The sequence below is a fragment of the Sciurus carolinensis genome, chromosome 9, assembly GCF_902686445.1.
Source record: "Sciurus carolinensis chromosome 9, mSciCar1.2, whole genome shotgun sequence".
NCBI lineage: Eukaryota > Metazoa > Chordata > Mammalia > Rodentia > Sciuridae > Sciurus > Sciurus carolinensis.
The window spans coordinates 61,143,508-61,157,846 of NC_062221.1; the positions used below are offsets into that span (position 1 = coordinate 61,143,508).

Below are 14,339 nucleotides of genomic sequence, written 5' to 3' on the forward strand. Positions count from 1 at the left end.
TTTCTCAAACCAGTGACTCATGAAACTGACTGCAAACTCCACAGATTCTTGCCAGCATCTTGGCACATATTGCATTCTTTGCCTCAAAATGCCACATAGATCCTAAGCATATTTGTTGCTTATATATACATATGTATACACATTTTTAGAATACCGGTCTCTAATCTGGGCAATCCCACTTTTTTTTTGCTTAGACTTATTATTCTAAATTCCAGAGCTATCATTTCTTTATAAATTGAGTCATATGTTTTAATTGTCTCCTAAAGGGAATAAGAGGTGACCACCTGCTTGGTATACCATGTTTCTAAGTGTTCTAAAATTCTACCAAGTGATGTGTTCTTCTATTATAACACATCTGAAATTTGGGGTGATAGAGTTCATCGTTTGAAGTAGTACTGGTAGCTCCTTGTTTTGAGTAAGGTGGAGAATAAAATGAATTGGTTTGCGAGTGAATACTAAGGTGAACTGAGATACTGAAAGATAATTATGAATTATCTAGATAGCAAAGGGGGTGGGTGGGTGCCTTAGGCAGACAGAACAGGGATCCCCCTGCTAACATCTGTGTAGTGGTAGCTAAGATTTTTGCAGATTTGTAAGGCCCTGTCTTGTGTTTTCTACACCCACAACAACAACCAAACAACTGAAAGTAGGACCCAAAACCGTAACCATAAATATCACCAAGCAGTTGAAATATCGGTTAATATTACTTGATCCCTTAATCATATATACAATGGGTAGAAAGTCTTTGGTTTTTTTGTCTTTCAGAAAGGAATTGTGGAAATCTCTGAGTTCTTGGTAGTAATTTAGTATGGGGGATAATTATACTAAGGACCATAAATACAGGAAGTTGAATCTGATTTAATTATATTATAGATCACTGCTTGAAAAGATCATCTGTCTCTCAGACAGATGGACTAACCATGGCATATTGGAAGGAACAGGGGATATGGAGGCTTGATCAGAAAAGTAGCACTGCTGTTACCTATTTTGATGAGGAACAAAGTAAATGAGGATGAAACACCTGTGCAGTTTATCTGCTTAGCATCTGCCAAGATTATGTGCCGCTCTCTACTCTGTCATACTGTACATCAATTTCGTTAATTTCAGTGAACTGGAAATTTTAGACACTACAAGGATCAAAATTTCAGTTGCCCTTTGTGCATAATAAATTAATTGCTCAAACATTACTTAGGTATTGTTTTTTGTTCTCAACCTTTTTCCTGAAAGTGGGAAATTTTGTTAAAATGACCAGCAATTTGGGTTGTTTGTTATTGTGTCTCATAATTGGGGCAGATGGTTAGGAGAGTATCTGTAGTTTTATTGCTCAGCCACTTTAAGAAGCTTCCTGTTGGGCTGGGGAAGTAGCTCAGTGGTAGAGCACTTTTCTAACATGCTTGAGACCCTGGGATTAATTCCCAGTACAGAGGGCATGGATGGGAGAAACCTATAGAAGCTCCTGATCAGTTCCTTTAGCTTCTGGTGTTTGTAGGTGAAGGGAACAAGGCTGCAGCCATTTCTTCCCTGATTCTGATCCCCACCCCACACACCATTTTACAATCTAGATTGTTAACCTCCTTATCAGTCATTGGTTCAATTAGCTAGTGGGTTTCCTCTACATAAGGGCAGTTCTCCTGCCATTAGCGTGCGCTCCCTCCCTCCCTCCCTCTCCCCCTCCCTCTCTCCCTCCCTCTCTCCCTCCCTTAAGGGCTGACACTCTTGTTTGTTTGCTTATTTAAAATCTCTTGTTTTGGTTCCCTCCTCTGGAGTGGGTTTTCTGTGTACTTTCAGTAGGGATGGAACAGTGATCCCCTTTACCTTTTGAACATAGCCCTTGCTGCTTATTTTAAAAGGACATATTTTTCTTTTCCTGTTCTCCCTCTCCCCCTACCTAACCTGGGTGCAGGGAACAAGATGCCTTGAGTTATCTGTTCTTCACATGAAGGAGATATCAGCAGAAGAACTAGGAAGTGACTATCCCCCAAATTACAAGTGAATTTCAACACACCATCAGGGTGCACCTGGAATGTAGCCTTTGAATAGCTTCTTTTAAAGCCCTCTGTTTTCCCTGATGGGCAGAGGCAAGCTTCTGGGACAGGAGTCCCCTGTGTTTCTCCTTTGCTGGCAAAGCAATAAACATTTTTCCTTTTTTCTCATTAAATTGGCACGAATTGGCATCAGGACAAGGACTAAGGTAATCAAGGAGCTTAATTTTGGTGCTTGATTGTGCTTTTGCTGTCAGTTTGGTCCCTAAGTGTGTAAACTTTGCTGGGATTGAGAAGGTACAGAATTTGTCCTGGATGGAATTTATTCATAGTTTCCCTATGTTCCATTTTTCTTCTACTCAGGCAATTGTTTTAGTAAGGGAAAGGACTCTGATAGATTAAGGAGACATTTCCTTTGTAGAGCGGAAAACAAAGGCAAGGAACTTTACACATTATTTTTTAATTTTTTAAAATATTTCTTAGACATATTAATCTAAATTTATTAATTCTCTCTTTTCCTGAAAGGCAGGAAGCTCAGTGCTCCATGGAGGACCAGAGTGATAGCAGGTTATTCCAAAGGGAGATTTTTCTTGAAATTTTGCACAGATACTACAAGGTTTTCCGAGTAGATCACCTATGAAACACTGCGCAAATGAAACAAACTTTTTATTGTTCTCATCTTTCAGGAGTGAGGATAGACTATCACTGCTAGAGGTCTAATTTTTTTTTTTTGAGACAGGAAAGTAAACTTTTCTTTGATATCTAGAACCCATTTTTAAAATTTATTTTATTGTAAACAAATGGGATACATGTTGTTTCTGTTTGTACATGGAGTAACAACATACCATTTGCATAACTATACATTTACATAGGTTAATGATGTTTGATTCATTCTGTTATTTTTTCCTTCCCCCCACCCCACCCACCCCACTTTTCCCTCTATACAGTCCCTCCTTCCTCCATTCTTGCCCCCCTCTCACACCCCATTATGTGTCATCCGCTTATCAGTGAGATCATTCGTCTCTTGGATTTTTGAGATTAACTTATCTCACTTAGCATGATATTCTCCAGTTTCATCCATTTGCCTGCAAATGCCATAATTTTGTTATTCTTTATAGCTGAGTAATATTCCATTGTATATATATACCACAGTTTCTTTATCCATTCATCAATTGAAGGACATCTAGGTTGGTTCCACAATCTGGCTATTGTGAATTGAGCAGCTATGAACACTGATGTGGCTGTATTTCTGTAGTATGCTGATTTTAAGTCCTTTGGGTATAGGCCGAGGATTGGTATAGCTGGGTCGAATGGTGGGTACATTCCAAGTTTCCTAAGGAATCCCCACACTGCTTTCCAGAGTGGCTGCACTAATTTGCAGCCCCACCAGCAATGTATGAGTGTACCTTTTTCCCCACATCCTCTCCAACACCTATTGTTGCTTGTGTTCTTGATAATCGCCATTCTAATTGGGGTGAGATGGAATCTTAGTGTAGTTTTGATTTGCATTTTTCTTATTACTAAAGATGGTGAACATTTTTTCATATGATTGTTGATTGCTTGTAGATCTTCTGTTCATATCCTGGGCTCATTTGTTGATTGGGTAGAACCCACTTTTGAATACATGTAACCACCTTTACCAAATTTAATTCTTAATTTCAAAGAACCTCAGGTACATTTTTCATTTGTCTTTAATTAGTACTTGATAGTACCATGCTTTTCTGATATATCGAAACACTTTTCTTCCAGTTTTCCTTTGTACAGAAATACTTAAGACCAAAAAGGTGAATTTAATTTACAATCCATTTGTTTATTGACTGAATGATCGTGCTCAAGTCACTAACTTTTTGCTTTAGTTTCTTCATAAATAAAATTAGGATGCTCATTTTTTTTTTTTTTTTTGGTGATTAGGAGGAATAAATGTGAAAATACCCTGTATTTTAAACCACAAAATGCTATATTTCATTTGTGGCTGCCTGTCATACTTTCTTGAGACAAAATATGTTTCTGGAATATCTTCCTTGTTCTTGGTATTTCAGATCTATGGAATTAACAATAGCAAGCATCATCCCTGTTCTCAAAACAATGAGTGTGTAATTCATCTGCTACTTATATCACTTACATCAAAATAAGACAGTTCATAAAATTTTACCCTTCCTTAAAAGGGAAAACAAATACAGTTGAAAGTTTCTAGTGAATGTCTTAGTAATCTAGGCATGTTTATAATGGGTAGTGGGAGCTAGTAAAGTGAGTCATATGAATTATAGTTTCAGAAAGTGTTAGGGTGTGAATAAAAGAATGACAAAGGAAATGACTGCTTCACTTCTTGTATGAAGTTAACTGGGAGTTGGGAATGTGCATAATACTTGGATAATATGAAGAATATCATGCAGTCGTTTCTTAGGGCAGAAAATTTCTGGGTTTGTTTTAAATGGGGTGATTAGTTTATGTATACTCATTCTGTGTACTCGACCTGAGTGAACATTCTTTTTAATAGAAGTATAATTTAATTCTTATTTAGAACTTTTAAACTTTAGAGCTGAATTAGTTTAGCAAATTGTTCCCCCACTAAATTTTTTTTTCCCATTAGTGTTGTCAGGTTAAATGCTTGATTCTTGACTAAAGTTTGAGAATATGATAATTTAGCGAAGGAGTAAACAGATTTCCTGCTTAAGAGTGTGTATCTGTGCCTGTGTCTGTATGCCCAAGTGCATTGTGGTAGGGGTAGAAGGGAATGGCATGCTTTTATTTGCTCATACGAGAGATAAGGGGATCCAAAGACTGTTTTACTATATCGCTTCTAAATCTAGATCACCTCTCTGGAATAGGTTTTAAAGAGAATATTTTATTTCTAAGGAGGAGAGAAACTTTTTAAAGTGAACTTTATAAAATAATCTTAACTATATCTCATGTAAAATATAGTCATTTACGTCTTCCTTGATGGATAGAAAGCTGAGGAGATCATAATCTGGTATGTTAATGACTAAGAAAACATTTTTTTCAAATACTATTTTAGTACTTTAAATTTGTTTTTTTTTGGACCAGAATTTTAGAGGATATTGAAATTAGTGATGTTTAATTTTCTGTTTTCCTTTAACATGTTGGTTATTAGAGTATGAAAATATTTCCACTTTCTGGGTGATTTCCAAAGGAAGGTCAAGCAAAGGTGTTAATCTGTAGAAAGGTAGTAGCAGTCTGTACCCATGTTAATGAAAAGCCCCACAATTACTTATACGGAGAATTTGGGAATAGGCTGCGTCTCCCCTAAAGAGATAATAATAATGAGAAAGCAAAAAGAATAATAAAAAGTATAATAGGCAGATTTTTTGTTTGCTTTTGGTGAAGTGCGGTGGCAAATACTAGATTTTCTTTGGTGCATGTTACATAAACTGTGTACCAGGAATGCCTTTGGTGTAATAAATCAGTTTTCAGTGTGGTGCACAGGGCCTTTCTATCTTATCTCTTGCTGTGATTCCCTTTGAGGAATCTTTTGTATGCTTTCCAGACACAGAAGTTCAGGATGTCCTTATGTATTTTTTGTCTCTTGTGTCTTTTTTTCCATAATGGAGCCTTCTGCCATAAATGCTGATACTTTTATCCATAATAAAACAAACAAAAAACTTACACCTCTTCTCCACTTGAAGTAACCAAACATTTGTCCACTCCACAAATTAGCAAACTAGTTGTTAACTTGTTATTTTTTGTTTTTTTTAGGCTCCTTTCCAATTTTGATTCTGATTTTTTTTTTTTTTTTCTCAAAAACTAAGCTCTGCCTGTAAGACCAGCATTTGTCAAAAGTTATCCAGTGTACTTAAGGTATTTGTAGAAGAATATTTTCATGTAATATAATGTGAAAATTTGTTGAAAATGGAAAAGATGTTTATCAGTGATCCACAGAACTCTTTGCTTGTTAATATTCTATTATAAATGGAGATTTGCCAAGAACATTTTAGAATAATCAAAGCTATGAGAAATAGCTAATATGCCATAAAAAAGAGTAAAATAAAATGGGAACAAGATAAAACTTTAAAGATTTTAACCTCTCTTCGAAATCCATTTTGCATGTTAATCAACTTTTCCTGATACATTGTACCCAAGTCACCATCATCCTCACTTCTTATACCAACTCTCAATTCATAAGTAGCATAATTGCTCCAATGCTTATGCATTCCAATAATTTACTTCAAGTCTCTAGTGTAACATCTATCACATATATTATACTATTTTACCTTTGTGTCATCTTCACCTCTGGTGATTTGCAATGAGTTATTCATCCTGGAATAGAGTTCAGCACGTGCTTATTGAGTGAGTAGTTATTAAGTGCATAGTATACTATTTGTCTATTTTTAGAGAATCTTCAACTGATTGAGAATTGTCTTCCTCTTCAAGGAAAATGGATGGGGGATGTATATATGAATGTATTTATGACAGCCAGCCCCCCTTCTCATTTTTGATACTTGACTTAATGTAAACAAATTTCCTGTATAGTTCCACGTATGTATTGGATTAAAAAAATTGCTAAACTTTTAATGAAAATGGGAGAGAGTTCTAGTTTTATGTAATTTATTATTAATTATTTTATTTAAATGCTATTTGACAAAATTTACAAGTTTGTGATTCTGTCATAATGGCAGAGCTTTATTTTGTTCATAACCTTTTTACTTTTTTGTCTGTGGAGCTCATTGTTCTTTGACTTTATTGACCAGTTTTTCTTTGCCTTTTTTTTTTTTTTTTCTTTTTGATTTATGAGCATTTCCTGAAGTCATACTGTACCATTGCTAATTGTGTAGGAGGTACAGAGACCCCTACCACAAAGTCCCATCCCTGGAAAAATCTGCATCTGAATGGGGAAGCACCTGTGTACTCCAGTTGAAGGACAAAATAAGTTTCTAACTGTTGTGTTTTCCTAAGCAAGGAGGCAGAATTGCATCATGTTTTAGTATTCAAAAGAAACTCAGCTATAACACCCTAACTTGGGAAAAATGTCTGGGACACAGAGAAGAGGTTCCAGTACCCTTGAGCCTGAATGGGAACAAGGAGAACATTGTGAGATTCTGTGTTGAGGAAACTAATTTCAGCAGCATGTTGCAGGAGTACATTGATGGGGTTGGCTTCTAGCAAGAGCGCCCTGAGTTCTGGGTGAGTGAAAATGAACATGGAAGGGAAAAAGTTTGAGATATGGCAGAAAGAAAGCCCCAGTTCCAGTTAAATGTACTTGAAGGGAAAGGTGGTGAGGTAAGTTTATGCTGTTTATCTCTAGGAACTATTTATACTTTTACTTCCAAGTACAGTGAGTGAGTGAAGGACCAAAGTTCCCTCCTGGTCTAAACCTGACCTGGCTGTGATGAGTTTTTTGTATCTCATTCTGGTTACTGATTTACAAAGTTGACTGGGTGGTTGACTGTTTTCCAGCTTGTATTAGAGTAGTAGTGCAAGGAACACATAGGGAGATCTTGAAGAAAAGGAGAGGAAACGGTAGATTGGGCAAATAATAGTTTGGTGTAAAGGAGATTATTGGAAGTTCTTAGTGAACTCTGAAGTGCTGCATAAGTCACTGTTTTTGATGACACAGCTGTCTGAATGTATGGGGATGTGTATTTCATAACAGTTATTGAAGATCTTCTAGATCCTCTTCTAGCACAAGCCCTGTTCATATCTTGTGGGTTCACCTGCTTCAGTGAGAAGATTCAGGGTCAAATCACAATAACTGAATATCTTCAGTTCTGCTGTTCAGATATTAGAAAGTCATTAAGAAGAGTGGTGGTAAGATAATCAGTTATTCTTGTACCTGCTATCATATGCCAAACCATGATTTCATGTTTGTGGTTTACGATGTATGGTGTTCATAAACTGAAAGAAATGCATTTTAAAAATTACATTTAATTACAGAATTTAAAGTGGGATATATCAGACATTACAAAAAGCACAGGAAACACGGAAACCCAGCAACCTGAGCTGTGATGGCAGGGGCAGGTTGGGGGTGGGATATAGCTCAGTGCTAAAGTACTTGCCTAGCATGCATGAGGCCCTGGGTTGATCCCTAGCATTTCACAAAAAAAGAAAGAACACAACAATAACAACAAAAAACATCCCCCAAAACCTACCATTTAAATTAAATTAAGTAGATGTTAGTTTTTTGGGTTTGTTTCCTTTGTTTTTAAAGCAGAGGAACAGCATATATAGCTAAGGCACTAGTGCCTCTTCTCTTTCTAGCAGTAACCACACTATTTTGAATTCAGTTTATACCACTGTCATATATGTATTTTTTTTTTTACTACAGGTGTAGCTATCCCTGAAATAAATATAAGTATATTAATGTACTAAAATACATATGAACTATGTATTTATAATTTATAAAAGTTATAATTTTTATTGTAGCATGACATTAAAAACATGTCACATGTACTTTGGCATAACTTGTTGACCTAATAACATAAGTGAAGTAGCTTCTAAACTTTTTTGACTATAATCTACAGAATGATATGTGTTTTACATTGTGACCTAGTACATATCATTTACACTTGTGTATATTTATATGGATAGCATGTATATAAAACTGAAAAATAGTTTCTCCAAACCATAGTCTCCTGTGTATGTGATATAGTCTGTCATTTTCTAGTCTATTTATTTTTAAAACACTTGTCTCAGACTTAGTAATTTGTTTTTATGACCTAATGATAGCATGGCATACATGATTTGGAAAACATTACTCTGTCAGGAGTGTACTGGGTAGGCACCTGTAATCCTGACTATTTGGGAGGCTGAGACAGGATTGCAAGTTTGAGGCCAGCTGGGGCAACTCAGTAAAGTCCTGTCTTTTAAGTGTAAAGGACTGGGAATGGAGCTCAGTGGTAGGGTGCTGGATGAACATACAGGAAGCCCTGGATTTGATTCCCAGCACAGTGGGGAAGGCAGGAAGGAAAAGAAAAAACAATGTTACTCTAAGATTAATTTAAGAAAATTGATCTATAAAAGCATTAGGTTTTTTAGTATAATAAATATGCTTCAAAAATAAGAATATATTAAAATACTGTTTTTTTTAACATATGATTTGATTATCTTCATTTGGGTTAATCTATTCCAAATATTTGTCTGTAAATTAAATCTATACCTGACTTATCCATTTAAAAATTGGATATTGATTTAAGTGTTTTTGAGAATGTTGGTTAATATAGATTTCTTCTCTCAAGTCTGTTCTGACCATGATTTACCTGGTACATTTACCTGCAGGGCTGTCACAGTGTCAGAAAAGTAAAGGTCTCTTGCCTGGCTTAGACACTGACTCCTTGCCCTGTCACCAGTGCACTACATATGTGATAAAACCCTTCTTCCTTCTGGTCCTTGGATTCCTCACCTATCAAATGAAGGTGTTCACTAGCTCATCTTGAAAGCACTTTCATTTTGTGAAGTATCATATGATTTTGACCAGGGCCTCAAGTTATTAGATTTTTCTGAGAATGTATCTGATGAAAAGAATAGAGCTTTCTATTGGAATTACCGGTTTTGCGATTACAGTTGAGCAGCTGGTAAGCAGGTGCTATTCAGTTTAATATGGTTCTTGGGCAAGAATGATTCCTCCACTATAAAATTTTCAAAATAATTGTGATATCCCTTACTTTTTGTTGCATTATTTCTCAATGAGGGATGTATATGTGAACGTACTTCAGTGCCTAGATGGCAGGGGAGTAGTCTTCATTCTGTTTTGATTAAGTGTTCTCAGTAGGCAAGTCCAAAGATTTAGAAAGAAATCCTAAACTGAGAGACCCTCCGGGATGTTATCTTGAGTCTCCTCCACTGCCATAATCTGAGGCCTCAGGGAATTTTTCCTTTTTTAAAAAAAACATGTTACATGATGTTTGGAATAGAGTGAAAACTTACCACCTAAACCTCATGTCCTTGAAATAGCACTTTTCATGATTAGCCCTTCATGTTTTTGTTTTGTTTTGTTTGTATGTTTATTTAAAGAAATTCCAAGTGTAAACTGGACCTTGGAGACCATCGCTTCCCAGATTTTTTCTAATAAAACAGGCCAGCAGATGCTCTTGCCTTTATCTTCAGATGGAGGGAAAATTAGGGATAGATTCCTGGTTTCCTCTAGGGTTCTTGTTTTCTTTGGGTTTGTAGGTTATATAGGGGCAGTTTTATGTGTAGAGACCTTGAAACCAAAGTCTAATTCCCATTAAAGAATGTGATTATTCTTGAAGTATACTTCTGTTCCCACCTGTAGGACTCTGAATGTTGTATTTTTCCTTAAAGACATTGGAATAGACATAAGTCTTCCAGGAGAGAATTCCTTGAACTATAGATGGCTGAGGCAAAGGCTTTCTTGTGACTCCTCTGACAATACAAGAACTCAGCTCTTTTTCAATAGCAATTTACAAAGCATTATTGAATCTTATTTCAGCAATTTACCCTCCCCTTATGGAGGTAAATTGGAATTTCTACACCTCAGGGCTCTTATGGCTGCAATTAATATTATCACTTCAGACTAGGGGCCTGGGCTAACCATTATTTTGTGACACCTTGTTCTTGGCACTAAGCAGGCACTATTTGGATTTTTGTGAATGAAGACTTTCTACTTTATTAACATTATTTTATACCTTGTAAGTTATAAAGTCCGTCATTTCAAAATATTAGAATTTTTTTTAAGTAAACAAAATTGTTTTCATTAAAGTACTACTAATGAGCCTTCCTGTCTGCTCTTCCTCCCTCTTGCTCTGCAGTGTGCCGGGATTTTGCTGTCTTGGAGGACCACACCCTGGCTCACAGCCTGCAGGAACAAGAAAGTGAGTAATGACCCTCATTCACATGCCTTCAGTTTACCTTTTTATGGGTAGCTTGAAGCAGATTAGGGTGTGGTAGGGATAGAACACAGTCACTAGGCTACACCATACATTCATTCTGAAGGAGTTTGTCTAGGCAAATATCACCTGGGTAAATATTAAATTTATGAGTGTTTTGAAGTGAGACTGCTATCAGGGATTAGAAGACTACTGAGTGGATAGTAGAACAAGAAGGGAGACACAAGTGGGAGAAGTGGTTGTAAACATATCTGAGGTATGTCAGAGGGTGGCATAAGAATCTATTCTTGCCCCTTAGAATAGGGCCCTGAACATTTTTCCAGGCAATAGTGGTATCTAGATTAGGTCATAGTGTGTATTTTTATGAATATTTATGTAATGTTCTGATGGAAAATATATCTAAGTTATGCATATATTTGTGGGTTTATGATTTGTGAATTATTAATTCTTGTGTCTATATAGAAAGAATTTTTAAATGCAGCTAAAAATAGAGTGTTAACATGTAGTAACAGAAAGAGCACTCGCCCTGCCTTAGAGTATTTGGGTAGGATTCCTGGCACTGCCACTTTGCCATGTGACCAAAGGCAAATTAAGTCTTTTTGATCCTCTTCTCGTTCAATGGAAAACTGGGAATAACAATTCCTCTGCTGCCTGTCATACAGTGTTGTTGAGAACAAAATGAATTGGTGGATATGAAGCTACTTCTAATGATAAAGCTCTTTTTAAACTTAGTATAAGAGTTGTTACTAACAAGGGAAAGCATTATAATTCTTTTCTCCAATTGTTCTATCTTAAGTTGAGCATCATTTGGCATCGAACATTCAGCGGAACCGTTTGGTCCAGCATGATCTCCAGGTTGCTAAACAGCTCCAAGAAGAAGATCTGAAAGCCCAGGCTCAGCTCCAAAAGCGCTACAAAGACCTGTGAGGATTTGGGGAGTGGGAGAGAGTGGTCAGGACTGTCTGTGCAGCAACTTGGGTAGCAGAGAAGACCCTTCTTGTCCCTCTGATTCCTTTTACTGTTAGATTACAAATCCTACAGTAACTTTCCAATAGCTTTCTTGACAACTGTTCTTTGTTATTAGAACACTTGACTAGGAACACGTGGAACATGGTGAACTCTTAACACTTAAGCTATTAAGACTTTGGGCCAGTTGGTCGACCTTGTTGAGATATATATACTAATTTTGTCTTTTCTTTCATTTTTTGGTAAGCATAATGTTTTTAATGTTTGCTGTTGAAACTGGAAAGAAAAATCCAGATAATTAAATATTTAAAAACTTCTTTTCAAAGTCATGTTATCACCTCTAGATAACCACAGTATAATTGACATTTCAGTGAGCTTGCTGTCAAATTTTTTCTGTATGTCTGTGTTTGATTATTTGTGGATATTAATATCATACTCTATATAGCATTTGCAGAATCTTGGGAAAACAAGCCTGTCTTCCTGTAAAGTGGCCCTGGTAGGGTATGTGATATGGTAGTGGAGAAGAAGCATGGAGCTTTCCATTGTTGGTTATATGGATCAGATTCCATTTCTGCCACATGTTTTCTTTGTGATCTTGGGGAAATGGTGTTATTTGTCTGAACCTCGGTCTTTTCATCTTTAAAATGTGACAGTGTCAACCTCTTCATGTCATTATCATGAGGATTAAGTGAGGTAAAAATATGCAGTGACTCATAAATTTCAGTAAATTTTGTTTATTATTTTGTAGGAAAAATTTTTCTTTATTTTTTGTATTTATATTATTTTCACCTTTGTCTTTTAGTGAACAACAAGACTGTGAAATTGCTCAGGAAATTCAGGAGAAGCTGACTATTGAGGCAGAGAGACGGCGCATTCAGGAGAAGAAGGATGAGGTATAACTTGGTTAATACCCTTCCACTCGATGGAGGAAGGAGTGCTCAGATCAGAGGCAGAAGGCTTTTTTGTTCTTACTTTTGGAGATTGAATCCAGGGGTGCCTTACTACTGGGCTACTGTGCTCTAACTCTTTTTTTATTTTGATACAGGGTCTAAGTTGCTGACATTGGTCTTGACATTGCGATCCTTTTGCCTCTGCCTCCCTAGATGCTAGGATTACTGGCTTCCATGACTACTTGGGGAGTCTCAGTGTAGATTTGCTGGACAGGCTTTGGAACTTTGCTTACTTGGGGTACAGTTGTCTAAACATAGTTCTCTGTGGCTACTGTTTATTGCCTCTTGATCAGTTGGATAAGTGTCATAGTTTTTAGAGATGATAATGGATAAGGTGTGAATTAGTTTCCTAGGATTACTGAAACAAAGTACACAAAGTTAGTAACTTAACACTACAGAAATTTATTCCTTCATAGTTTTGGTTAGAAATCTAAACTTGAATTGTTGGCAGGGTTATGTTTTCTCATTGTTGGCAGGGTTATGTTTTCTCTTCCCAGCTCCTGTTGACTCCTGTCTTTGACTTGTAGCTGCATCACTTCAGCCTCTGCCTTCATTGTCATATGGCATGCTATCGTCTCTTCTTATAAGGACACTAATCATTGGATTAAGGACCAAATCTAATATGAACTCAGCTTAAATAATTTATGTCCACAAATACCCTGTTTCTAATTATGGTTGTAGTCTGAGGTTCTGGGTAGAGAGAAAGTATTGGGAGTATTAATCAGCTCACTGAAGGATTCTGTGCCTGGGTTATTCTTGCAGGTTTAGAGAAAACAGACTTTGAGTGGAGCCTGAAATAGAGTCAGGGATTATTAGTTTTTGTGAGTGGTCAGGAGCTGGTAGTTATTCTCATTCCCTTTCTTTTCTTGATGTTTTAACTTTCCTTTAATTTGTTGACTTAATCCGTTCGATTCTGCTTGATTTTTAAAGCTAAAAATGACTGAAATTAGCAGTAGTGCTTGGTTTGTGAAGAGACTTGAATTTTTAGTTAACTCTTATTTGCTTTGGTGTTATGTTTGCAGTACTACATACACACAGTTCTCAAGATACATTTAATATGAGAAACATCATTTCATTTCCATTTCTTTGAAAACAATATAAAGTTTGATGTTCAGATTCTAATTGTGTATCAGTTTACATCAATTTTGTGTCTCCCTTCTTTTGCCTCTATTGTGCCGTTCTTGGCTACTGTCTTGGTTTATCATTTTTAATAGGAGATGACCATATGATTAGTTATGTAGCTTTGAGTGTTAAATAAACTTTGAGGATTAAAGGGGGCGCTGTTAATAATTACATTCCTGGGACTGTGGGCAAACTGGAACATTTGATTACCTATTAAATAGATGTGATCAGGGTCATCAATAAACTAGCCTGTTTATACTGCTATTTACACTGAGCCATTTTTGTTCCTCTAAGCCTTCTTATTCAAGGTCAGATTAGTATGAGACACCTGGTTTGAGTTTATTTCGTTATTTGTTTTAGAAACAAACCATGATTATGTGATAATAAAACTAAAAGTAAGAGTTAGGGCTTATTTTGGGTCCTTGTTATCAACACAGGAGGCTCTCTTTTCCTACAGGATATTTTTTTCTCTATAGTAAAGACTGCTTTGGGAATGAAACTGGGGACTGAAAGAAGTG

The 14,339-nt window shown here is 36.3% G+C and overlaps 1 protein-coding gene across 2 annotated transcripts in view; it reads left to right on the forward strand.

Moving 5' to 3' along the window:
* Ccdc50 (coiled-coil domain containing 50) overlaps nucleotides 1–14,339 on the forward strand; it is a 65,030-nt gene that overhangs the window by 19,577 nt on the left and 31,114 nt on the right. For both annotated transcript variants that reach the window (XM_047563646.1, XM_047563647.1), the window contains exons 2-4: nucleotides 10,706–10,768; nucleotides 11,580–11,706; nucleotides 12,552–12,642. In XM_047563646.1, the coding sequence (XP_047419602.1) occupies nucleotides 10,706–10,768; nucleotides 11,580–11,706; nucleotides 12,552–12,642 (281 nt within the window). The remainder of the gene's footprint in view (nucleotides 1–10,705; nucleotides 10,769–11,579; nucleotides 11,707–12,551; nucleotides 12,643–14,339) is intronic.